The 27,283-nt window shown below is 47.2% G+C and overlaps 1 protein-coding gene and 1 long non-coding RNA gene across 3 annotated transcripts; one reads left to right on the top strand and one right to left on the bottom strand.

The window, feature by feature from the left end:
* Window positions 1-639: 639 nt before the first annotated feature.
* On the bottom strand, window positions 640-17,482 carry LOC310749563 (SH2 domain-containing adapter protein F-like). The gene is made up of 7 exons (XM_083586754.1): window positions 16,829-17,482; window positions 14,164-14,293; window positions 10,985-11,209; window positions 9,960-10,166; window positions 8,361-8,484; window positions 6,980-7,099; window positions 640-2,056 (listed from the first exon to the last, which is right to left on the bottom strand). Exons 1-7 carry the CDS (start codon window positions 17,306-17,308, stop codon window positions 1,849-1,851), a joined length of 1,494 nt encoding a protein of 497 aa, XP_083442880.1. The 5' UTR covers window positions 17,309-17,482; the 3' UTR covers window positions 640-1,848.
* Window positions 17,483-22,146: 4,664 nt separating this feature from the next.
* LOC310749770 lies at window positions 22,147-24,853 on the top strand. 2 transcript variants are annotated; one of them, XR_014541764.1, is made up of 3 exons: window positions 22,147-22,994; window positions 24,660-24,688; window positions 24,734-24,853. It is a non-coding gene; the product is annotated as an uncharacterized lncRNA (long non-coding RNA). The 2 variants fall into 2 exon arrangements; XR_014541765.1 differs by having other exon boundaries at window positions 22,147-23,014.
* Window positions 24,854-27,283: the final 2,430 nt, after the last annotated feature.

Here is a 27,283-nt window from a genome sequence, read left to right as displayed (position 1 = left end):
AAAGCTGCTCTGGCGAGCCAGCACCAGCGTAGTACACAGAAACGCCGTTTACCTTCCCGCTAGAAAGCGGTACCTATTTATCTACTTGCACTTAGGGGTGCTTTTGAACTGCTAGGTGGGCAGGAGCTGGGACCGAAGACGGGAGCTCACCCCGCCACGGGGATTCGAACCGCCGACCATACGATCGGCAGGTCCTAGGCACTGAGGTTTTACCCACAGCGCCACCCGCTGTGTGAATATATGCTGCCAAATCTTGGCCACAGCCGTGAGTGTTGCCAGAGTCACACCATCCACATGTCCAGCAGGTTGGTAGCAACGTAACCCACAAGGCCGCAAAGCAAACAACACACTGAAAAGAAAGACCTCACAGGATTTCTCGTTATGATATGCCCCTCTGGAAGTTTTGCACAAATCCAGAAATTTACTGAATAAGTTAAATAATAAACCCTACGCTTTCAGCAATAAGAACTAGATGGTACATCTGTAAGCATGAGAGAGATCATTCAGGCATTCTCAACAGCTGCCAAATTAAGCACACAAAAAAACCAGAGGAGTCTGGGACAGGGGGAGAGAGCAAGGATAAGCTCAGAGTGCCCCTGTTTACTGTTGACGGCACAGAGGACAGCAGCAATCAAGGCATGCCATGTCATTTGTTTTTTATTTGTAGGAGCTAGAAACAAAAGACCAGCTGACTAGTACCAAATGAGGATTTCACAATGCATCCTGGGTAAATTCATTACACAAGGGATCCTGACACATGCAAATCCTCCCTTGAAGCTGCCTTCTACCAGGTCAGACTACCCATTCCTTTTGGTCCATGCCACTGTCTACCACAAGTGGTAGTGGTTCTCCAGGATCTCTTTCCTGTCCCTTGCCCCATCTGATCATTTCAGTTGGAGATGCCCAAAATTCAGCCTGGGACCTTCGGCATGCCTTTGCACCGAGCTCTAGTTCCTCTATCTTTCTTGTCATCCATTCTCTTTTTGTCTTCTCAGTTCACTGAATCTCTGCCTGGAGGCTGGCTGATGGGGCGGTCTAGTCATCGGGAGAGCTGGCTGAAGGCAGGCTGCTCACATGACTGAGGACAGAGACCTGGATTTGACCAATGAAGTAACATCAGGAGAGACATCGGAGCCAACTCCATTCAGGGGAAAGGCAGATCCTATTGAACAGCAACCAGTCAGAAATCCCATGGATAGTTTCGTCTGCTCGCAGGAAACTACCAGCTTTGAAGCTGTCGCAGATAGAGGTCAAAATAAGAGAGGGGAGATTCAGCAAGTTGTGAAACCAAGAGGAGGTTGGTGGCTGGTTGGCCCATTTGCACACTTCCTCTCTTGATCTCTCGTCCCTTTACAACTCTCAGTCAAAACAGGAAAGCTATCTCCATAGAACAGTACCATGCTTCATGTGACATTGAATGATAGGAATGCTTGATCTGTGATGTGCAGGCAACATGTGGCAAACAGGCCTGCTGGAATTGGGCCCAAAGGAGACAGAAGGGAATAATGGTGTAGGTGGTTAGACTCCTTCACACTCGAGATGCCACCCAGCTTTGTAATTCCAAGTCCTCCTCCCTGAGAACTGGTTTTCTCCTACTTTGGGGGACCTGCCCTGAAGATGTCAAGAGAGTTAACTGGCACCCAACGAGGAGGGCCTGGAGTCCCAACATGCAAAAAGCCTGGTTTCTCCTGCAGATGTAGAGCTGAGGATGGAAAGGTTCTGAGGTCCGTTTGGGTGGCCTGTGCCTTCCAGCCTCACCTTGGACGCCTCCTCTTCCAATCCATGCAAGCAACTGCAATCCAAAAATGTTCTGCTCTTGTCCAACGCTCACCCGTCCTCTGCCAGAAGTCACTGCTCAGCTGCAAGGCAGCTGGAGGGTTGCGTGGTGACGGGATAGAGCAGGGACATGTGCTCTGCTCCCTGGATGGGCAGCTTGTGGCTGGCGTAGTGGTGGATGATCTCAGGGACGTTGTCAAAGGGAGGGCTGTGCTGGCCCAGGACAAATTTGTGGTCTTCAGTCTGCAAGAGCTTCATGTGAAGGAAGCCTTGGCTGCTCCTAGGGGAAGGAATGGTAGGAGGGTGGGTCAGCAGTGGGTTGGATCAGAGGTCATGGGCCTCTTTCTCTCCCGGCCCTCTTTTCCCTGCTGGGTAGCCCTCTCTCAGCTGGTTAAATCCTCCCCTTTCCCTGCAGTTCCCGTGCTGACTGACCCCCATGTATTGAGCTTTCTCCTAAGCTTAAAAGCAGCATGGGATAGGGAATTTCCATCAAAATCCTCTTGTGTAGCCTGGTGGGGGAAAGGGGATTGGATCTTTATCTGGCGCTCCATCCCTTTTTCCTGCTGCCCAGTGGGAGAGTGTAACATGGGCCCTGAAATATTAAACAGTGGGCAGGAAGCAGACCAGAGGTGCAGATTGCATATTTCTGTAAAAGAGGCAAGTTTCTTGGAGACTATGCATCTTGACCAGAAAATGTGCATATTGCCTAGAAAATGTACAAAAGACGGTTGATATATATGCACATTCCCCAAGGCTTGTTGGAGATTATGCATACCCAAAGAATGTACAAAATTCATCCACGATATGTACGTTTACCCAGGGGTCAGCAAACTTTTTCAGCAGGGGGACGGTCCACTGTCTCTCAGACCTTGTGGGGGGCTAGACTATATTTTGAAGGAAAAAAATGAACAAATTCCTATGCCCCACAAATAACCCAGAGATGCATTTTAAACATCAAACGAGACCAAAGAAATGGAAGTAGAGACCGAAAACAATCCTACGGTCCATAATAGTCCACCAACCACAGAAATCTCTCAGGAACAAGGAACAGCTAAGGAAGAAAATCAAGAAAGGGAGGAAATTCTAATTTCCCGTACTTTAAAAAAGAATCTAAAAGATCCACCATTATGTTCCCCACCGAAAGTAGTGACAAATGGCTGTATCGGCACAAGACAAAATTCCTCGCTGGACTCAATAACAGAATTAGAATGACTAAATGCTGTCAACCAGCCACCAACTCAAAAACGGTTTCTACGCTTGCTGTCCTGGAATATTGCAGGGTGGGGAAACAAAGACGGAGACCCAGACCTAATGAACTTCTTTAAAGATTTTGAATTAATACTTCTACAAGAAACATGGTCAACTAGAGATATTAAAATCAATGGATTCTCCTCCTATACGAAACCCGCATTGAAAACAAACACGAAGGGCCGGCCGAAAGCAGGGTTCTGTTGTATGATCAAAGACAACTTAGGGTTTGAAATCAAGCAGCTAGAAAAATGCTTGCCACTTGCACAAGCCCTACTTTTAACCCAAAAAGAAGATACTTTGCTACTTGTAAATGTCTATATCCCCCCATCCAAAAACAACAGCAACAGTGAAAATTGGTCACAACTAACCTTTTATATAGAAAATTTGACCGCTAAATACCCAAATGCCTCATTGATAATAGCAGGTGATTTTAATGCCAGAGTGGGAACCAACAATGAACAACTATGTAGCAAACTAAATTGGAATACTGACAATGATATCGCACATGCCCTGAAAATAGGACGATTCTCCAGAGATAGGGTTGTAAACAACGAAGGCTTACGCCTACTTGAATTATGTAACAACTTTAATTTACAGATTGTGAACGGTTCAACAAAAGGCGATAGAAGCGGGGAGTTTACATACTTCTCCCCCCGAGGATGCAGTGTCATCGACTATATTCTTGTCCCTTATAATATTATAAATTCGATCATGGACCTCAAAATCGGAACGCGTACTGAAAGCGACCATCAGCCATTATTGTTGTCTATTAACTTAAAGGATGAAACCAAAATAACCAAGCACAATATTATAGAACCCTCTCAATACAAACAAATGACCCAATTAAAATGGTCCCAGGAAATGAGTGCAGTAGTGGGGCAAAAACTTACAGCCAACCTGAGAAAACAAGTATTATCCAACTTAAAGACCACTAATTCCTACAGCGATATTCCGAAAATTTATAATGAAATCTTCCAAATGTTCGTAGAACTTAGTACTCCACCTAAAGTTTGGGTACTTAAACATAGCGCTAGCCCTTGGTTTGATGATGAATGCTTCCAGCTAAAAAGAAAACTGCGCCAAACATTTAAAAATAATCGCACTAAACTAGAGCCCTCTTATCTTGATGAAAAAAGAAAATATCATTACATTCTGGCCGAAAAGAAACAGAAATATGCAACCCAAAAATGGCTACAATTACTTGACTCAATTCAGAGCAAAAATAACAAAGCGTTCTGGAACCTAGTGTACGGAGGATTGAAAGCCGAAAATCAACTAACTCTACCACCAATTGCAGAATCCAAATGGTCCCAATATTTTACATCTGTATTTAACAATCTACACAGTGAACTTAAAGGAAATGAAACCACTAAAAATAAAATCAATAAACTCCAGGAGTGGCCAAGGGTAGAAGAAGAGGAAATTAGAGAGATAGTTAAAAATTTCAAATCGGGGAAATCTCCTGGGCCAGACGGTCTACCAATAGAATTATTTAAGACCTATATAGATTGGTGGGCAGAACCCTTAGCTCAATTGTTTACTCTCATAGATAAATATGGGATCATACCTGAGATATGGTTAAGATCAATAATTATCCCAATCTTTAAAAATGGCGACCCAAAAGAACCAAGGAATTATAGACCGATAAGCCTATTATCAGTGATAGGGAAAATCTACGCTAAGCACCTTTTATCTAAACTCCTTACCTGGATGAAAAATCTAAATTTACCAGGGAAAGAACAAATAGGTTTCTCCAAAGGTTGCTCTACATTAGACCACTGCCTTATACTTATGCATTTGGTTGAAAAATACAGATCTCAAAGGCAATCTAAGATATTTGCTGCTTTTGTAGATTTTCGTGGTGCATTTGACTCAATTGACCGCCCAAAGCTGTGGAGGAAACTCGCAGAATTAAAAATTGATCAGCGCTTATTGATCCTAATAAAAAATTTATACTCTTCCAATATCTGTCAAGTCAAACTTAACACCAAAGGTCACCTTTCATCAGACATCCCAAACTCGAAAGGGGTAAAACAAGGGTGTATTCTTGCCCCCTTCCTATTTAATTTATTTTTATCAGACTTGCCAGATCACCTTCAAAAAATAGAATCACATGCCCCTAAACTTAATCAGAAACCAGTTTCTCTGTTATTATACGCAGACGATGCTGTTCTACTATCATTAACGAGCTTGGGTCTGAAACGTCTTATATCTTCTCTGATCCTTTACTGCGAATGTAACAAGCTCTCTATAAATTACGAGAAGACAAAAATTTTGGTCTTCTCGAATGGTTGGAAATTAGAGAAATGGAAAATAAGAGGGCAGGAAATCCAACAAGTGAAAATCTATAGGTATCTGGGAATCTTATTCCAGAGCAATTTAGGGTGGGCAAATCATCGCACAAATGCCATAAAACAGGCAAAGTGCACCTCATCAGCAGTTACCCGTTTTTATTATCAGAAAGGCAATCAATTTATTCCTGCGGCCAATCAGATATTCCAAACAAAAGTGCAATCCCAGATATTCTATGGAATACCGCTATGGGTCCAAGCATATAATAGTGATTTAAAAAAGATTCACTCCAGCTTTCTGAGACGTATTCTTGGACTCCCAGCTGTGATCAAATATGAAACAATGTGTGCAGAAATAGGCATACACACAATGGAATATTGGGCCTGGTCCACCTCAATAAAGTACTGGTTACGCTGCCATTTTCGCTGCCCTCCATCAAGTCTGCTCGCTGATTTGCTCAAAGACTCCTACAAATCAAGATGGTATCAGTACCTCGAAAAAAAGATTGAATCTTTAGGCATCGAGCTGGAGCCCCTGTACAATTCTAATGAGCAATACATTTTCCATAATATCCTAACTAGACTAAAGGATGTCGAGAGGCAAAATATTATGGCAGCTGTAAACAAAATTTGTTCGCCCATATTCTATGATTTAAATATCTTAGATAGCAGAGCCAATTACGTCACCAAATTAATAATTCCAGCCCAACGTAGGGCTTTTATGCTGGCCCGTTTGAATGTTTTTCCCTCAGCATTTGTCAGGGGAAGATATCAAAACATCCCTAGAAACAAGAGATTCTGCAGATGTTTTATGAATGTCCCGGACACGGTAGAGCACATTCTCTTTCAGTGCCCATTGTACAGTACGCTCCGTCAACGCGTGCTGTCCCCTCTTTTGGGTGGTCTGGAGCCCCAACAAGGTGAATGTGTGGGATTCTGCCTATCCGACGTTGACCAAAGGGTAACGGCGGGGGTAGCCGAGTTTTTGGTAGCAGTCCTCCAAGGAGCAGGTTAACAAGGAAAACCACTGATTTTATATGTATATAAATATATATGTATGTAGCCAACTGCTGCCTTTCTGTATATATCTCAAGGCTTTTATATGTTACTTTTTCTTTTATCGTTTTGTTTGTATAATGCCTAATAAAGGTTTGAATAAGTAAGTAAATAAAAGGGCACTTTCTACTCATGTAAAAACACGCTGATTCCCGGACCATCCATGGGCCAGATTTAGAAGGTGATTGGGCCAGATCCAGCCCCTGGGCCTTAGTTTGCCTGCCCATGTGTTTACCCATGCCAGTTTGAGAGTATGTATATTGACCGAAAAATGTGCACATTCCCCTCTTCATGGATGGTTTATGTGCAGATTCTCCATGAGGTCTGGCGAATGTGAAGTTCTAATGCATATTAACCACTCAAATTACACTCTCCTTCCACTTACTATTATTTCCGGATGGTCTCCCATCCACCTACCAACCGGACCGAGACCTGCTTAGCTTTAGCAAGTTCCAGATTGCAACCTTTTTGCTGCATGGCCCCATTTACTTCATCCTAATGCTCCCTGAGCCCCTGCCAGGCTTTCCCAGTGAAACTCCATGAACTACTTTAGTCAGCTCAGAGCAGTACGATGCATACAGAATCCTCAATGCTCACACACTCACTTCAGGGAGAGGGAGAAGGCATCATGGCTGCTCTCACTGTTCCGCACCAGGTAACTGGCTTCTCTGCAAAGTCGCAATAGCCCCTCGGCACCCACTCGGCTCAAGGTCCCATGATACCACCTGTGGAGGAGAAAGGAAGTCATCCACTCAAACCCCTATAGAGAGGTCCTTCAGGAACCTTCAGCTGGAGACGTGAGATACTAACCTAATTTTAAAATAAACTAAATAATAATAGTTTGTGGTCCACATGCGCCTACATACCAAGGCATGCATTTCTCCACAAGGAGCCATAAATAGAAGACACCTGAAGGTTTTCAGCCTGGATTAGGTACCACCTTTGTCACTTCAGAAAGATTCAAAGGGAGGCTCCAGAATGAAACTCATGATCTACAATGCACAACTAAAATGGATGGAGTGGGCTTAGGACTCAGTTGGAACAAAGGTTCTCTCCCCTGGCTGTGCACAGCAAAGCTAAGACGGGTGTGCAAATCACCCATTGTTGCTGTTGTGTATGGCTATTGTTCTTCTATTGTATGGGTGTGGGGAACCTTTACTGGCCTTATCTCTCCACCCATGCTGAGCCAAATGTGATAGTTGGGAGGCCCCTGTCCACTTGCCAATCCCCTGATGTCACTATGATGTCAAGCGATGCTGCACTTTGAAGCTCCGGTTGTCGAGACTTCAAAGCACAGCACAGGAACACCCAGGAGCTCACTTTACACACACAACTGTTATTTGGGGCCCCGGTCTTATCTGCCCCACAGCATTTGATGAAGTGGGTTTTATCCACACAAAAATGGATGCCACGATGAACCTTAGTCCTTCAAAGAGCCAAGGGTCTCGTTTTTTGAGCTCATTTCACTACTGCCTTTCTTGTCCAGATTGTGATCATCAGTCCCTGCTTACTGGCTAAGAGAAGAAGAAGAGTTTGGATTTGATATCCCACTTTATCACTACCCGAAGGAGTCTCAAAGTGACTAACAATCTCTTTTCCCTTCCTCCCCCACAGCAAACACTCTGTGAGGTGAGTGAGGCTGAGAGACTTCAGAGAAGTGTGACTAGCCCAAGGTCACCCAGCAGCTGCATGTGGAGGAGCGGGGAAGCGAACCCGGTTCCCCAGATTAGGAGGCTACCGCTCTTAACCACTACACCACACTGGCTCTCACCAGAATGAGTTCTGGGGCGGGACATTGGCTTGGTGTCTCTGACAACAGAAATGGCCAGAGCAGAATTTTGCTGAAAGTGTTGTATTCCTACCACGCAAAGCTCAGCAGAGGAAGGTGGATGGGGTCAAGTATGTGGTGTTGTCGGTGCCCTGGTGTGTGATCAGACATGCAAGTGTCCCTGACCCAGCCTCCTCTCCTATGCTCAAGCTACTTACGCTTGGCTCTCCAGCGGCAAAGTGGGATTGACGCGTTCACCGAAAGCTAACCCGTGCTCCATGCTCAGCCAGCATGCGCTACTCCTCTTCTCTGGGCAAGGCTGGTTCTTCACAGCTCCCTTGCCTTGGGGCAGAAACACACGAGTGTGCATGAAATAAGGAACATGTGGTGGCGGGTCCCAAGGTGCAGAACAAGAGCAACTCAGAAAGCGGAATAACAGATTGGGGAAGAGTGCAAGAAACTTGGGAGCCCTGAATTTATAGTGCAACATCAGGGCGTGAGACAAAAAAGGAAGAAGGTGGGGGTGGAAAAAAAGTGACAGGAGATCACATGGCAGGGCTATCCAGTAAACATGCAAAGGAATTGAGCTAATAAAATGCTGTCCTGATGTTGGGAAAGGTTAAGGGCACAAGTAGAAGGGGAAGACAGGGACGAGATGGTTGGACAGTGTTCTCAAAGCTACAAACATGAGTTTGACCAAACTGCGGGAGGCAGTGGAAGACAGGAGTGCCTGGCATTCCCTGGTCCATGGGGTCACGAAGAGTCGGACACAACTAAATGACTAAACAACAACAACAAAACCCCACTGAACACCATGGTGCTTGCTTCTGAGTAAGCATGCACAGGGTTGCACCACAAGGCCTGTTATTTAGTCTGGGAGATTCGCTGCAAGCAGGAAATCTACCCCCTGATCGCTGGAGGCCCCGTCCTCACCTTTTTTAGTATCTCAGGGCCAAAACATGTTTTGTCTACTTCCAAGATCCCCCCCACCCCCGGGTTTGGTGTGTTTTAAAAAATGAAAAGGCAACTTCAGGGAGCTAGAGGGTTAGGGGAATGAGGCCTCTTTAAATCTTTCACTGCCAGCCACTCTAAAACCACATATCTCTCCAGCAGCTTTGCTTCTCAACAGGGAAAGGATGTGGGGACCACATATGCTTTCTACCATGGAGTGAGTCAACCAACTCGGGAGGAGGCAATTTTGAGTGGACAAATTGCTGGCCAGAAAAGGGTTCAATGGCCCCTTGCATTCTTCCCTGCAAACCGATGCCCCCTGCGACTACAGTGGTACCTCGGGTTAAGTACTTAATTCATTCTGGAGGTCCGTTCTTAACTTGAAAGTGTTCTTAACCTGAAGCACCACTTTAGCTAATGGGGCCTCCTGCTGCTGCCGCACCGCCAGAGCCCAATTTCTGTTCTTAGCCTGAAGCAAAGTTCTTAACCTGAAGCACTATTTCTGGGTTAGCGGAGTGTGTAACCTGAAGCGTATGTAACCTGAAGCGTATGTAACCCGAGGTACCACTGTACTTCCCTTAAAAGCCTAAAAAGGAGTCCAGAAAAAAGTGTCAGTCACATAACTGTGCTGTGTAGCCCTTAGCCTTTGAAGTAGGAGCTGCCCATTTTCAGATTCACCATGAGGACCAGGAACTGAATCTTTAAATACAAGATAAAAAGAAGAGATTTTTGGGACCCTGTGTTGTCTTGCATGTCTATGCAGAAATTGCTGCCACGCAAATGCCCAGACCCTCTGCCTATATTATCTCAATGACTGGAGCATCCATATTCCCATCCCAAAGATTGTGTGGTTTGTGGATACCCACTACTGACATCCAGGGGTCTGGCCAGAGCTTCAGGGTCCTGGAGGCTGGCGCTGGTATCCTGGAGACTTGGCGGAGCATCGGCCGGCAGGCATCTGGCGCTGATGCTCTGAAGAGTGGGTGGTCCCTCAGCATCCATGTGGTTCGCAGAGCTGTCTAGCTGGCCAACGGGCGGGGGCCATGGCAGCTCCTGAATTCCTTCGATTTCAACTGGACAGATCATTAGGAGAGAAAAGAAAGAATTCTGGAGGGAGGCTGGCTAGATATTCCCAGGGAGCAGAAAGGGCTTAAAGCCCCCTCCCAAAGAGGTGCTCAGATCAACTTGTCAGTCCCCACAGCAACATAAAAAATACGTTAGGACATCCAGACACCCAGGCAAAGTGATGGAATGACCAACCATCAGGGATAATGGAAGCTGCAATTCAAAACATCTGATGCGCACCAAACTGCGGAAGGCTGGTTTAACTTTTAGCTTGGCTCTCCATCCCACCACGAAAACATAAATAAAGCAGATTCTGTTAGGGATGGGCAAATCTGTCATATTCAGTTTCTCAGGGTTTGTCAGGTTTCCAATCTTACGTTCAGTTTGCTACATTTCCATATAAATTTGTGATCTTTGGAAAAGTCCTTGTAAAAATTCATCAGAATTTTAGTGTGGATTTCTCCTAATACACATACTTATGTATGCAATTTTACCTAATATACGCATTTTCCCACAGCAAGATTCCCTTTGGTATGTCATTTTCAGTAATATGTGCATTCATATGTCTGCTTTGCCCTGCTATCTGCATTTTTGGACATGTTACATGGCTGCAGAACTGCATTACAATCTCGAATGAGTTTGAAAAACAGCTGTGTCTCAGTTTGCCTATCGTTTCAGGAAGTGTGAATTTGGTAGGTTCGCCTTTAAATGAAAGCTGAATTGAAATTCCATCCTGGCTCCCTGTCTTTTGTCTTATGCCTGCCTAATCCCACCTATCCCCAAACCAAAAAAAGTCCCTGTGACAATGCTCCCTTTGGCTACTTGCCTGCAAATACCCTGGAGATACGCTCCTTTTTCCACTCCCAGGGCTGATCATATTCCTCCGGTGGCCGCTCATCGTCTTCCGGCAGCCACGAGTATCGGCACTGAACGCCAGGTGGTTGCTGGAGGTCAGGGTCCATGCAGTTCTCAGGTGCTTCATAGGGAATGTCATATAAGTGCAGAGGTTTTTGAGCAGCTAGGGCATCGTTGGAGCCGGTTTTCTGGATCTCTGGTAGCAAAGAAGGAAAGATTTCACTTTAAAGCAGGCTTGCAAATAGTTACTAGCCTGCAAAAGAATTTTACCTGCCTGCTGGGAGCTGGCAGAAGAGGGATAGAGAGCTCCCTCCCTCCCGCAGCAGTATGTGGTATCTTTTTGCAAGGCACGGAGAAGGCATAGAGTGCCCCAGACCACTCCTGTGTCTGCATGGGTTTGCACTTATGCACTTGTTTGCATGCCATTCTTGTTCGCTTCTTATGGCTACTGCTTAAAATGCAAGGCCATTTTAATATCCGAGCACAATTGCAAGCACAATTCAAAGTGTTGGTGCTGACCTTTAAAGCCCTAAACAGCCTCAGTCCAGCATACCTGAAGGAGCGTCTCCACCCCCATTGTTCAGCCTGGACACTGAGGTCCAGCACCAAGGGCCTTCTAGCGGTTCCCTCACTGTGAGAAGAAAAGTTACAGGGAACCAGCAGAGGGCCTTCTCGGTAGTGGCACCCGCCCTGTGGAACGCCCTCCCATCAGATGTCAAAGAGATAAACAACTACCAGACTTTTAGAAGACATCTGAAGGCTGTTTAGGGAAGCTTTTAATGTTTAACAGACCACTATATTTTAATACTTTGTTGGAAGCCACCCACAGTGGCTGGGGAAACCCAGCCAGATGGGCAGGGTATAAAATTTAAATTGTTGTTGTTGTTGTTGTTGTTGTTGTTGTTGTTGTTGTTGTCCCTCCTTGGATTCCAGATTTGCACCTCTGGGATTTCACATGTCCAGTTAGAAACTACCCAGTTCCTTATAGCACACTTGAATTAATGGCTCCTCCAGTGACCTGTTGAATACTGAATATTCACTGACTGCACAAAGCATACATGGTGTTTGGAGGCCATTCAAGTCTTTATTGAGCATTCCTTCTGATTTGTTTATGGGGCAGTTATACCACAACTGGAATTCCGCCTGTATCCATCCTGATTTATTTGCACTGTTTGCACACCTTCCTACTGACAATTCACAGCAACCCCCACCAGCACCTGGGGCAGAACTTTTATTAAGAGATTGCCCAAAGTTTTTGAGCTTTTTTAAGGAGACCAGCTGAAGTTGCTGCTTTTTTAAAAGTGGATTTGTTCCACTAAGGTAACAGAGCACTTCAATCCACTTTAATTTCCCAAACCTACAGTTCAAGTACGCATTTCAGCCCCTCCTGCAAAATACTGGCAGTTTAGACTGCTGCAGGTTGCTTTTCGTATGCAGTGACAGGCAGAGACAGCAGTGACCATAATTGGACTTTCATATTTGGGGCAACTGTTAAGTGACATGGTTAGGAGGAGGAAGAGAAGGAAGAAAATTTCTTCCAGAACAGGACTGCCTCCTTCGGTGTTTGTTTTTATTTTTGATGCAATGCCACATTTCTGGTGTAGCATCAGAAGAAGTCTTGAGGACTCCACATTCACTCAGCCATGAAGCTCCCTGTGGGAACTTTTGGCAGCCGCCCAATCTTTCACTGGAGTGAAAGATTATCAGTCATGGGGGCATGGAGAGTGTGCGTATGAATTTAACAGCGCTCAGCTTTTTAATTTTTTTTTAGTTGCTATTTTGTTACTGTTGATAATATGGTTTTATAGATTATAAATGCCATACAGATTTGTTAATCACGTGAGTTTTGTTGTAATTGCAATATTTAGCTTATTTTTTAGTAGTTGCTTTGTTAATAGTGTTTTATAGATTGTAATTGTTTTCTTGATGATTTGTTACTTATTTTATATCACTGTATTTGTGATGTTCCATTATGTTTTATTGGGACATGGGTGGTGCTGTGGCTTAAACCACAGAGCCTAGGACTTGCCAATCAGAAGGTTGGTGGTTCGAATCCCCGCGACAGGGTGAGCTCCCGCTGCTCAGTCCCAGCTCCTGCCAACCTAGCAGTTCGAAAGCACGTCAAAGTGCAAGTAGATAAATAGGTACCACTCCGGCGGGAAGGTAAACGGTGTTTCTGTGCGCTGCTCTGGTTCTCCAGAAGTGGCTTAGTCATGCTGGCCACATGACCCGGAAGCTGTACGCTCGGCCGATAAAGCGAGATGAGCGCCACAACCCCAGAGTCGGTCACGACTGGACCTAATGGTCAGGGGTCCCTTTACCCTTTACCTTTTATTATGTTTTCGTCCTTTCATAAAGTTGGAAGGGACCCTTAGGATCATCTCATCCCACCCCCACATTTTTTGTAAGCCGCTTTGGGATTCATTTGAATGAAAAGTGGCATAAAAATACAACAATCGAACCAAATCAATCAAAATCTCAGCCTAACCTTCCTCACAGGGTTGCTGTGAGGATAAAAGGCAAGGGAGGAACTGTCTATTCTGCCTCCTGCTCACTGGAAGAAAGATGAAATTTAAATGTAGTAAGTGAACGAATAAATAAATAAATGTGGCCTTCAAGGAAACTTAACAAAATTTCAAAAACGTCAATCAGAAATCTACAAAACAGAAAATATCACAAAACTGTGAACTCACAGCTAGAACAATGAGCATGCCACAACTGAGATTTTTCCTATTAAATACTTTCTACTAGTTTAGTGAATGTACAGAATGTACAGTACACAATAAACTGAAGGATGAGGTTGAAACAAACAAGTACTGAGTGTAGGAAAATAGAAGATAATGAAATAAAGATCATTTTTGACACTCAATAGATGTCTTTGCACTAGCTCAGACCTTCCCCAACCCAATTCTCTCCAGATGTGTTGGACTACAGCTCCCATAGTCTCAGACAATTGGCCATACTGGCTGGGACCGATGGGAACCGGAGTTCAAAATACCCAGAAGGTACCAGATTAGAGAAAGCTGCATCAGAGAGCATCATTATGTTCCCTACTTCAAAGTTTTCCATCCAACACTGCAAAGGTAAGTCTCACTCCAGATCCGGCAGGTCAAGAAACACAGAAGACTTAGCATCAAAACGGTACTTTACCCGCCAGCAACTTCTGAGCTTCATATGGTTCCATATAGCCTTCGCTTTTCACTCTTTCCTGCTCCCCGGTTTGACAACTAGTTTCTTGTCTGGTATCAAACGGATCTGCATAGTCCTCCACAATCATCATCTGAAAGGGAGAAGATGACCCAGTTAGTTAGGAAAGTATGGTGCTGCTTTACACAGAATCAGGCCATGGCTCCTTCTACTTTGGTACTGAGTTTCATTGTATTTTACCTATTGTTTGTAACATGTTTGCTTTATCGCTTTGTGCTTTAAATCCATAATCATGTGGAACCTGAAAGCCAGGGCAGCTAGTCTCCTTCACCTCCTGGAGGATAGTCATGATGGAAATGTTCTGCCTCCCCTGTCAGAAAAGGTTCTTTATGTTTGCAACAACTGCGGCCCGTGTTTTGTTAGCCCCAAAATGGAAAACGAGCGAGGTCCCAACCCAAGAAGAATGGCAACTTAAGTTGACAGAATATGCACAACTTGCAGACTTAACATATAAGAGAACAAGAAGAACATATGTTTAAAGAAGATTGGAAAACATCTACTGAATATATGGGAAATAATTGTGTACAGCTGAAAACGCTGGCAGCATTAAGATAAATTCAACAGTGTCAATAAGTTTTGACAGATGCAATAATGGAAAACCGATTGGTATAGTTTTTGTAAAATATGCAGGGATTTATAATATGTAAAATGAACCATGGAAAGAGAAGAAGGGAAGTCACTGATATCTTAAGCATGTCAAATGTTTATTTTAAACTGTAAAACAGAAAATGTTATATATATATATAGAGAGAGAGAGAGACCAAAACAGCAAGCAGTCGACATGACTTGTCCATACCTGGGAAAGCATTTATACAAAACCAAGCTATGTAAGCCGGCCTCTACAGCCCAGTTAACTCACCCTTGGCTTGCAAGCCCCTTCCCAACTCTCACTGTAGGAGCCAGCTCCTAGGGGCCAAGGTACCTTCAACGCCCTCCGCCCAATAAATTTCTGAGGGGGCCACCTACCCCCAAAAAGTTTGTGGGCATTGCCATTCAAATGACGTGCATGCGCCATGTCTTGTGATCAATTATGTGGGTTGAGGCTTACCGCCCCCACCCCCAATATTTTATTAAAGTTGACACCCCTGACTCTCACCCATCTCCCCGATAAGGGAGAAGCTGACAGGCAGGCAGTGTGAGAAGCCTCCCCTCTCCCAACTAGCTAACCACCCCAAGCCCACCGATCAGCAGCGCATCAAAGCAAGCCAAAGAGCACATCTCAAAAGCAAAGGCTTAAACATATGTGAACTCATTCATGCAGCAACTAACAATTAGTCCCAGTGCTATCTTGGCTACCAAGGTGGCATTTACAGGCCTTCCAGAACATTTTCGCAGTTTGGTTCCGCACAGGAGAGCGCTGTTGCACAGCACTCAGAATCCACTTGTCGATTTCCCAGAGGGATCTGGTTGGCCACTGAAGAACAGGATGGTTGACTAGATTGGGCCACTGGCCTGATTCAGCTTGGCTCTTCTTATTCTTTATTGAATTTATATACCGCCCTATACCCCGAGGTCTCAGGGCAGTTCACAGAAAAGATCAACATAAAAACCACAATATACCGGTATACAGTGGACGCTCGGGTTGCGAACATGATCCATGCGAGAGGCATGTTCGCAACCTGCAGTGTTTGCAACCTGCAACCCGCATGACTGCGCACGCGTGGGTCGCGATTCGGAGCTTCTGCGCATGCGCAAAGCGTGATTTAGCACTTCTATGCATGTGCAAATCCTGAAAGCTGAAAATAACCATTCCGGTACTTCCGGGTTTGGCACGGTGCGCAACCCAAAATCACACAACCCAAAGCGTCTGTAACCCGAGGTATGACTGTATAATCAAAATAAACAACAACAACAACTCAATAACACACACACACACCCAAAAAGGAGCCAAACAAGAAGTAACTTTCTAATGCTGGGGTAAGGCAGGAGCCTGTGGCCTCCAGGTCTTGCTGGACTCCCAGCAATGGACTGACCATTGGCCATGCTGGCTGGGACTGATAGGAGTTGGAGTCCAGCAACATCTGGGGGGCACTGCATCGGCTACCAGTGATCTAGGGGGTGGGGAGGATAAGCAAATCCTGGTAACCTGAGTGCCCAAAGGGCCATGAGTCAAAAAGAGTAGCCAAGGACGTGTCTATGCAAAACAGAACACGACCACTTTGATTCCTGCCTTGCAGGGGTTGGACTAAATGACCCTGGGACCCCTTTCCAGCTCTAGAATGCTACAATTCTAACAACTGGGAGAGAGACCCGCTTCAAAGCTGCCGGCGAGGTGGCCTCCGGTCCATGCAGGGCGAGGGCACGGTCCTATACACGTGAACTCGGAGGTGAGCCCCAGTGGGCTCCCGGCTGCTTACCTCCGGGGAAACGTGTCTGGGATCGAAGCCGAGAAATCTTGCCCCGCCAGTGCCCAGGCTCCTTTTTGCGTTTTGCTGGGACAAGGAGAACAATGGGGGCTTACTTCCGAGTAAACAGAGCCAGGCTGGAGGCTGAAACGAAAGCCTCCCGTCCCCACCCCACCCTCCGGAGGAACTGCATCGTGTAAACACGGGCACCTCCAGCTCCGGCTCCCGCCCCGGCAGCCCCCCGACGGAGAGGGCGGCCCCACCTTTTCTCGCTGGCCCTGGGCATCGCCGGTCCCGGAGGCCGCGGCTGTTTCGGCCGCCTGCGCCGCTTCCACCCGGATGAGGCGCCTCCGGGGCGATCGGCAGCGGCGGCCGTCGGGGTCGGCGGCGGGCGCGGAGACGGCGGCGCCGCCCGCGTAGGGGTCCTCGAAGTCCCGCTCCCGCTGCAGCCGGTAGGCAGCGAGCAGGTCGGGCTGCTCGGGGCCCGCCGCGTAATCCGGCTGCGGCGGCGCCGGCTTGGCGCTGCGGAAAAGCAGGCGCTCGCGGAGCCAGCGCGCCATGGTGCGCCCCGGGGCGGCGGCGGCGGCGGCGGGGCGCACGCGGAGCAGCGGCGGCGGTCCCGGGCCCGCGGAAGGGCCGGTCGGAGCTCCTGCTCGCCTAGCCGGCCGGTGCGGAAGCGCTGTACCCGCCCATCGCCCCCGATCTCCCCCTCCTTTCCCGGCGCGCGGCTCCCCGAGACGCATCGGGCCTTTGGGGCGCAAGCTCGGCGACGGGGCGGCGATCGCCACGGAGCGCCCCCGACCCCGATCGCTCCCGTGCGGAGCCTTGGCCTCCCAGAGACCCCGCAGCTTTAACAGGGCCTTGGGGGGTGGGGGCTCCTTTTCACGTGCGTTCCACGGCCCCCCTCCCCATCGACGCGCCCCGTTTCCTTTTTTTAAAAAAAAAACCATTGTCGAGCAATTTATTCTTTTTTTAAAATAACTTTTTTATTCAAAATTAAAACAAAACACATTATCCAGAAACATATCATCCTTATTCCCCCCCCCATTTTTCCTCCCTCTCCCCACAGAACCCCCCCCCACTTCCCTCAGTTCCAGTCCTTGATTTCTCTAAAAGTGCTGTTTTCTGCATGTTACACAGTTGTATAGCTCCTCAAACTATTTATCTGATTATTATCAATAAAAAGTTTGTGAATGATTATTCAAAGCCAGCCAAGGAGTCCAGTTCGCTTTGTTGCATCTTCAAATACTTTGTAAAGGGTTCCCATTCATCTTTAAAGTCACAGTTATCCTTGTCCCGTAGCTTGTATGTCAGTTTTGCCAGTTCTGCATAGTCCATCAATTTTTCTTGCCATGATTTTTTAGTTGGGGTTTCTTCAGTCTTCCATCCTTGTGCTATTAGAACTCTCGCGGCCATTGTGGCATACATGAAGATCTTTTTCAGCTTTTTTGGCAGATCTTTGATGCGCCCTGTTTCCAAGCATAGCCCTGGATTCCCCCCCCCCCTTTAAAAAATATGGTCCCCGTTCTGACAGTTGTTACTGGGAAATTGGAAGAGGGGTGAGAGACCTCCCTCCCCACCAGCCTTGCCTCTCCACACTAGGAGGCAAAGACAAAGAGACTCAGCTGCACATTACCAAATATAGCAGTTCACTGATAAATTTATCTATGTACTGGCTCAATGGGGAAACTTTAGGAAATCATAAGAAAACGCATCGTGGTGTCAATGTTCCAATGGCATTTAGGACCCAGGGAAGTGAGGTGTAAGGCGAGGGGTGAGTGAGGCCACCATAATCTCTGAGATGTAGTCAAGTCCAGGGGTCATATCCTGCTGCAAGAGTGTCAGGCAGATAACCATCTCAATCACAATGCCTACCCACCCCATAGTGGGATGAAGACAAAGTGGGGTATTTGACTTGACTCGGGGACCAGGGAACTATAAATGCTTTCCTTTGTACTCTGATGGAGTATATTTGAGTGACAGGGCCGTGCCTGGATCTCAGGTTCTACCTGAGAACACACCTTTTTCAGTGACATATCTATGATGTCTTGATGATGCTTCCAGAAATGTATTATGGGAAACTTTGGGAAACTTTAAAATACGGATGTAACCATTGTTTGGGGCTTCTCTCTGCTTCTTCTGTGTGGTAGTTTGAAGTCTTGTTGCAACAATAAAGATCAGGCCCACTGGCTGCTGTTTTGCTTCTATCTCCTGGCTGAAGTCTTTTGCTTGTGACCCCCAACCTGAACTGGTGAGAGCCAGTGTGGTGTAGCGGTTAAGAGCGGTAGACTCGTAATCTGGGGAACTGGGTTCACGTCTCCACTCCTCCACATGCAGCTGCTGGGTGACCTTGGGCTAGTCACACTTCTCTGAAGTCTCTCAGCCTCACTCACCTCACAGAGTGTTTGTTGTGGGGGAGGAAGGGAAAGGAGATTGTTAGCCGCTTTGAGACTCCTTAGGGTAGTGATAAAGTGGGATATCAAATCCAAATTCTATGGGAGCCAAGGTTAGACAATTGTGGGGTTGCTCCAAGGTCTCCCTTATATACAGTGAAATCTAGCGCGCATGCAATTGGATCCTGTGCGGAACTACTCAGAAGAAAACCCCATTCACTGCCAAGGTAAATATGTGGGATTGGAGTATGGCGTCACAACCCTAGATGAGTTGCGATCAGAGGAGAGTTGTTCTCTAGTAAGGACATGCCAGATTGCAGTTGTGTGTACCTTGATGCACATTGAGTTCTGTGGGGCTTGGCTGCATGCACATGCCATACACTGAAAGCACATTGCATCCCCTCTGAAGAATCCTGGAAACCATAGTTTGTTAAAGGTGCTGTGAGGCATAAATTATAGTACCCAGGATTCTTTTGGGGGGGCAGGTACTTTCAATGTATGGTGTGTACAGTCCCAACAGGTGTGGATCTTGCTGTTAATACACATGCATAGAATATACCCCTTTTATATTGAACACATGGAAAGATGGGGGCGGGAAAGAGAGAAGCATAACGCACACCATTTTCACTCTTGCCTGCCATGTATTGTTCAGCTAAACCTGCCCTTAGATTCTGGGCACATGACCAGGAACACTGGAAAAACAGGCTTCCTGATACATCACCAGAGAGTTTCGGATCACACATGTGCAACTTCTGTGCACATGCACAAAGCTGAACAGGCAGAGTTGGTGCATGAATGGAGATGGTGCATGAAAACCCACTGCTCCACTCACGTGCGTTCAATACATTATATGAAAATGTGTTCATCTTCCAACACCAAACCTGAGCACATTTGAGAGCCATGTATTCTTCCCCTGTTTATCCCTGCCTCGACGTCCTCTATTGTTTCTCCTGTGCCAGGTTTTAGACTGTATGCTCCTCAGGGCATAGGACTCTTGCACCTGTAAAATGCCACGTACAGTGATATATTAATCGTAACCGTAACCTACTTGAGATATTTTATGGGAAGTGAGTAAATAAATGAAAATAATTTTTTGTTTCAGCTGTTGAGTGGATAATGGACAGCCTGCAGTAGGAGTCTCACAAATGCAGTACAGTGGTACCTCAGGTTAAGTACTTAATTCATTCCGGAGGTCTGTACTTAACCTGAAACTGTTCTTAACCTGAAGCACCACTTTAGCTAATGGGGCCTCACACTGCCGCTGCGCTGCCGGAGCACGATTTCTGTTCGCATCCTGAAGCAAAGTTCTTAACCTGAAGCACTATTTCTGGGTTAGCAGAGTCTGTAACCTGAAGCGTATGTAACCTGAAGCGTATGTAACCCGAGGTACCACTGTATGCCTGTGTTGCCTACCCCTAGATCTCAGAGGCAGGGGACCCAAAGCAGGGTCCTCCTACAAGATAAATAAAGTTTTCCAGCATATTTATATGAAAGAATACTATTCTTGAAATATTCTGTTACTAGGCGGTTTAGGACTTCATGATAAAAACAGCACTTGATTTGAGCCCAGAAACAGACGGACAGTGTTGGTTCAAGATCTGTGCAATGCAAGCTGACTATCCAACCAGTTTGAAGGAGCCTGGCAGCCACCTCTTCAACCAATTGAAGTTTTCATGCTTTCCTTGAGAACATCCCCAGACAGAGGGCATCAGGGGAGTCTGATCTGGAGATGCCCACAAAAGCATGAAGACACAAGATTTACCCACTTTGGAAGAATGGCAGATGAAGGTGATGGACTATATGGGATTGGCAGAAATGACTGGCAGAATCCGAGACCAGGGAGAAGAGACGGTGGAAGAAGATTGGAAGAAATTTAAAGACTATCTACAGAAATATTGTAAAATTAATGAATGTTAGAATGATGTTGGATAGAAATTAAGTGGTTTCCAGCTGTAATGCTTTAAGAATATGGAAGAAGGGTATAAATAGGTAAAAAAAATAATAATTAAAATGATGTTGGATCGGAAATAAGTGGTATTAGCAACAAAGTTAATAAGAATATGCAAAAATGAATTGATAATGGATGAAAATACTGAGTTATAAAATGTTAAGTTATAGAGATAAGATAAATGAAAGAGGGTAAGGATTTGCAGATTTGATTATTTAAATGGGAATACAAGAAGGGGAGGTGTGAGGAAGTCAAAGAAACAAGCAAATGAGTTTTAAGTTATGAAAAAGAATTGTTTTTAATTTTTCTTATTTTTTCTGTGTGTTTATTCTTATTTTTTTTGTTTCTTTTATTATGTGTTTTTGTATATTTGTTTTTGTAAAATCTTAATAAATATTTAAAAAAATAATAATAAAGTTTTCATGCTTTCCTTGAGAACATCGCCAGACAGAGGGCATCAGGGGAGTCTGATCTGGAGATGCCCACAAAAGCATGAATGCAGGGAACAGATAGCTGTGTGTCCCTACAGTATTCTCTTTATGAAAGTCCTTTCGATTGAGGACCCAGCCAAGCCTAAGCCTGACCATTGCAATGTTGTGTGCCACCCTAGGTGTGTGTGTGTGTTTTATAAACTTTCTTTTCTTTTTTTGCTGACAAACAAGATCTGTTTCGGCTGGTCTTTGTGGGTCAAATGTAATTGCATTTTAATAAAATTCGTTCTGTTTGTGGCGGTGGGGAAGCCTTTGCTACTAACGCCGCTCTTCGGGGATGGAGCAGGCTATAATGCAAGAATGCTACGAATGGAAATCGTGTGTGCAGCAATCTCAAAAGAGCCTAAATACATAGTACCTGCATAAACCAAGTCTAATCCGGTGCCATGCTTGGAATCCGGGTGCAACGCTAAGTTTTTGCCTTATAAAGACACAAATGAAAACAAACCAACCGCTCTTTTAGCCGTAAAAAACTAAAATAAATCGCACAGCTCAATTCAGCCCTAACTCAGATACACCATCGCGTCTCCAAATGCCTTCCCGCTAATCGAGCCTGGCCTGGCATTTGGGAGCAATGCTTACGTTCCACGTTACAAAAACACAGTTAAGCAAAACCAACCTCCCTTTGAACCATTAAAAAGAAAAGAAAAAATAACTGCCTTCCTGCCGTGACTCGGATTCGAACCGAGGTTGCTGCGGCCACAACGCAGAGTACTAACCACTATACGATCACGGCGAGCTACCAGGGAAGACGAGAGCGGAGGACGCAGCCGCCCTCTTCAGTGTCACAGTCAATGATGTCACTCGCTCTCGAGCTAGGAATGGTCGAAATCGCTTTCACTGCCCTCCTTTCGAACGCATGCGCTTTAGCGCGGCTGCTCTCAAGGCGCGCGCCTGCGCTCTAGGACGCCTTCCGCCTTCAGACAGACGCCGCGCTGCCTGCGGGTGGGGCGAGCCTGGAGGGAGCAGCTTTATATAAACTAATCCACAGCTCGATTGCAGTAGGAATACCCTCAGAAGCTCAAAAAAAAATAAATCCCCTAAAGATAAAAGGAGCCTCTTGTACTTTCCTCGTGGCCTGGCTGAGGCGTTGCGCCACTCTACACTTTTGCAGGCTCTACAGTCACTTTCATCGCCCCGCCCATCCTGGGCTGAGCACGCCGCCGTGCTGACGTAGACACCTCGTATTTCAGCCCCGCCCCTTCCGAGAGCGGCCGTTGCTGTCTGTCTCGCGCGCTTGATTTAAATGTGAGGCGACGGTTGGCCGTCGAGGGGGCGGCTGAGGCGGCGCGTTGCTCGCGGCCCTTGGTCGGCGGCTGAGGGCCTTGCTCCGGCCCCTTCCTCCGAGGGGGTCGGAGAGGTTGTTGTCAACGTCTCCCGCCCGTCGGGTTCTTCCCGGCTTTCTTGGCTCGAAGGCTGAAGGGTAGAGGCGAGGGCCTCCCCCGCGGCCGCCGCCGCCGCTTTCCTGAGGTGACAGAGCCGTCGTGGGAGCCGCTTCGTACACCGCAGCGCCTCCAAGCGGTGCCCCAGCTTCCTCTCGCTTCCCTCGGCGCTGGGCAAGGGAAAGGTTGGCCGTTTCCAACGCGTCCTGGAAACGGTGAGGTTTGGGCGTCAAATGTACGCATCAAGTTACGGACGCGTTGCGTTTCGTTTACCATTTTTTAAAAGAAATTAAGGGTCAGTGTATGTTCCAGCAGATTCTAAAACTGCCCCAATAAGCGGGGGTGTAAACCTAAACAAGCAATCCCTTCCATAGAAAAAGCTCATAATAGCAGAGCCAGTGCAGATGCCATGCAAGGAATTCTGATCAGATCTCCCCTCCTTGTTCATAAAGTAGCCACAGAGGGATGTCGGGATGTTTTCATTTTGGTTATATATACAGTGGTACCTCTGGTTGCGAACGGGATCCGTTCCGGAGCCCCTTTCGCAACCTGAAAGGAATGCAACCCGCATCTGTGCATGCACAGGTTGTGATTTGCTGCTTCTGCACATGCACGTGACATTTTGTGCGTCTGCACGTGCGCAAGTGGCGAAACCCGGAAGTAACCCTTTCCGGTACTTCTGGGTCACTGCGCGTGGCTATGGGAGAAGCCAAGACACCGAGCGGGATGCATCCCGCTCGCTGTCTTGGCTTCCTCTTTAGCCGCACGCAACCTCTCTGGCCGGGAGCCGCACACAGCCTCTCCCGGCTGGAGAGGTTTCGCGCAGGTAAAGAGGAAGCCAAGACAGTGAGCGGGATGGATTCCACTCGCTGTCTTGGCTTCTTTGCTCTTTGGGGCTGGGGGGGTGTGGAACCCAGGCTTCCCCAGAAGCCCCACACAGCCTGTCCGCTACTCTTTGGCGCTGGGGGGGGGGTGTAATATTTTTTTTCTTCATTTCCCCCACTAAAAACTAAGTGCGCCTTATGGTCCGGTGTGCCTTATGGAGCGAAAAATATGGTACTTGGTACCCACAGCGCCTCCTCCCTTTGCTGAAATGTGGGTTGAAATAAACATTCTGTTGTAGCCAATAGACTGCAGCATGTGCTTGTGTGGGGTAAGTGTGGTACCTGTGACAGTTTCTCCTGTTTGCAAAAATGCCCATGAATCAAAGAAGTTGGTGACGCCTCATCTAGTGTATTTGCAAAAGGTCCAACCTAATATTTTCTTTAGCGTGCTACATTAATGGGGTCACAGTTTCACCAAAAACCCGATGTCTGATTCACTCGAAACAGTGCCAAACACATGCAAATCGCCCTCTGCAATGTTGGGTGGTGCAAACCCCATGTTTCACGATAGCACATGTGCAGTGCAAGTCCCACACGTTTTAGTGCCTGAAAATCATAAATTGCAGTCTGTCTTGGGGAAAGCAAAATAAGGGGAATTTACTCCACTCCAAAGAAACCATCCTTTTGTTTCTGTGAGCTTTCTCCTTGCAGCTCTTGAGTTGGGGCATTACATCTGCACTGTAGTGTAATACGTAGTTTTCTATTTCCCCAGAGTTCTTTCTTGTGAAGTTAGTGACCAGTAGATGGCACAATTTTTCCATAAAAAGCTGGGAATCCAAACCGCTGACTAGTTTGAAAGATTCAGCCAACTTGTATGTGATGGTCAATTTTTCAGTTTTCCAGGCCACTGTATAAAGGATAGCTATTCCAGTAGCTTTCTTAGAATAATTGCCGTGTGCTGCCATTACCCTGGACAAGTAAGAGGGTTGTGTTTGTGGCAGGAGGAGAAAACAAGATTGCTGCTGTTGATTTTTTAATTATTATTCTCTTTCACAGCACCACAGCTGGAGCTGGAGTTTGTTTTTGTTTTTTTATAAATTTTTTATTGGTTTTTCAACACATATTAAAAGACAATGGAGTTTGGACCACGGTGCCTGTTAACAAAACTTGGACGTATATCAAGCAGTGCTGTGCTCACTAAAGTGACTTAGTCTGTAAAAATGCTTAGCTGCCAAGGGTAGCAGGAGGGGACATCTCACAGTGTAGAACCTGATCTGGTCCCACAGCCACTGCTTCCCTTCTGCCGCCACAAAAAGATGGAGAAGGAGGTCTTGCCAGCATCATTCTGTCACCTGCAAGAGAAAAATGGTAAGCAGGACGCCAGGAGTGCCTGCTTTTCTCGCAGATGAAACAGGGCGTCTCTAACTACAGATGGGCTTTTGAGAAAGTCTTACCTGCTGAGTGCATTTGGATGTTGGCCTCTCTCTGGTATCCAATGGAGCCCGAGGTCCGCACTACTTATATATCTTCAATGATGATGTCATCTGGATGGAAGAGAATGAGAAAAGAATGAAAATGAGATTTTCCCATAGGCCTTTAGTCAAAGGGCGCTGTCTCCAAGGTGTGGGGCTTACCTTCTTTCGGCTTCAGATGGAAGCAAGCCAGGTCCAGCCGAACTACTATCATCTGCAGAGGAAAGAAAAATCAGGGTCAGATGGGAGCAAGAGAGCACAGAAGCAGCGCCAAGTCAGGAAGGATGGGTCTCCCTCTGTCTTGGGCCCAATCCCTTGTTCCGGAGGACCTCCCTGCGCCCTGCAGCTTCCTGGGCAGAGGTGGAAGGGCAGCAGCAGGAAAGGGGGCAGGAAAAGTCTCTGGCCTCATCCTGACCCCCAGAGACACACCCCGCAATCATCTGCGCTAAAGATCACTTGGGGGTGTGATCTTGGGGGGATGGAAGTAACCAAAGAAATGAATAGAAGAAGGCAAGGTACTTACTCTGAGGTTGGGGTATTTCCGGGCAATAGCCAGCAGCAAGGAAATGCTGCTGGCCGCTAGTTCTTGAGCCTCCCCACTTTTCCCCAGGGTGTATCCTCAGAGGTCCTGCAGGAGGAAAGAGCATCTGAGAGTCAGGGGCCAGTCTGGGTCAAAGCGGCCCCCACCACGGAGTCCCTGGCACTTCTGGACCATGAGGGCTTGCCAGCTTTGGTCTTGGACCAAATTGGGGGTCAAACAGGCTCTGTGCCCCAGAAATGGTGCAGTCCATTGGGTAAGGGGGGGACAACCCTAAAATGCCATCGGGACACTTACACTGAGAAGGTGGAGGAGGGTGCCAGCGTTGGGGGCTTCCATAAGGAGACTCTGGAGCAGGAGCCGGAAGTGCCTCCAGTTCCTGTGGGAGAAGAGAGTTTGAATGATGGGTTGGATTCTGCAAGTGTGTGACAAAGAAGAAGAGCGAGCCGTGAAGGGAAGTCAGAACAAAGGGCATACTTCTCTCTCTTCCTCCTCGGCCCCTTTTAGCACAGCCTCCAATGTCCTGTGCAGGATCACACTGATCATATCACCGCTGAATTTGGGCCTCATGGTGCTGCAGAGATGAAAGGGAGAGGGTTAGATTCTCCCTTGCCCCCTTCTCCCTCCCGCCTGCTCTTTCCCCCTGGAGTTCTGCCCCCCCCCACCCACAACCCCATCCACGCCAAAGACCCCACTCACCTTAACTGGAGGGGGGCCTCCAAGGCAAGGGTCAGGGGGCGATCCCTGAAGTGCTCCAAGGGCCCCAAGATGTCCTGGAAGAGAACAGAGGAGGAAAATCAGCTCCGACCCCAAACACCAGGCTTGGCTTTGCAGGGGAATGGCAACCCCATGCCCTAAGCCGGCAGGGTCCTCCTCTCCGCAGATGCACAACCCCTTCCCCCCCCCACCACCACCCATCACTCACCAGAATGGCTTGGGCCGTCTCCTGCTTGGAGCACTTCAGGGATCGGAGCCCCCTGAGCTCAGCTGTCTGGCAGCTCTGGATGACCCCCAGGACGTAGATCTGTTCATCCTCCAGCAGCTGAAATGCAAAAGTCAGGCTATCAGTTCCTCGTGAGGGGAGGGCTTCTCCGCATCTGAGAGTGCAGAGTGTGGGGCAAAGAGCGCGGGGGGTGGGGAGGGCAGGTCTGAGGGATCATAGAATCCAGTCCCTGCTCTTGTTTTCTCCAATACTCACCCCTGGGCTGGGATGCGGAACTGCAGCAAAACTGTTAACAGAAGGACATGGGAACAGGCGAGTCCTCTTTTGCATCCTTGGACTGGTTGCCCCCCATGCCCATTCCTGCCCTCCTCTGTCCAAAAAAGGAGGGCCACTTGCTCACCTGGCGCCACGGGCTGCTCTGGGTCTTGCTGGGGGGCCACCCTGTGGCAGTGCCTGAACAAGCACCTTAAGCACCTGATCCTAGAAGAGATGAGCGGAACGAGCGACTCAGACACCAGCAGCCCCAATTCTTGGGGGGTGTTTGTGTGTGGGGAGGGGCGTCTGGAGAAAACAGTGAACCACTGCCAAATTGGCAGAACAGAAATACGTATGTGGAGCCTAATCAATCCTTGCTGGCCCATCATGACCAATTCCTTCCATCTCTCTGCAGTTCAGTGACCTGAAGGGGCATCATCAGAGCCTGAAAGAGGCAGCCCAGAGCATGAAG

This window comes from Podarcis filfolensis (assembly GCF_964270895.1).
Source record: "Podarcis filfolensis genome assembly, chromosome: 14".
Lineage (NCBI taxonomy): Eukaryota > Metazoa > Chordata > Lepidosauria > Squamata > Lacertidae > Podarcis > Podarcis filfolensis.
Note: the sequence above shows the minus strand (reverse complement) of the source record. Positions and strands in the feature narration are given on the sequence as shown.

Excerpts from the sequence above, each read along its gene's own strand:
- LOC310749563 (XM_083586754.1), bottom strand. The coding sequence starts at position 17,308 with ATGCGTCTCGGGGAGCCGCGCGCCGGGAAAGGAGGGGGAGATCGGGGG. Across the intron at positions 14,294-16,828 it reads CCCAGGGCCAGCGAGAAAAG|ATGATGATTGTGGAGGACTA; the intron begins GTGGGGCCGCCC and ends TCTCCCTTTCAG. Across the intron at positions 2,057-6,979 it reads GCCTTCTCCCTCTCCCTGAA|GAGCAGCCAAGGCTTCCTTC; the intron begins GTGAGTGTGTGA and ends TCCTTCCCCTAG.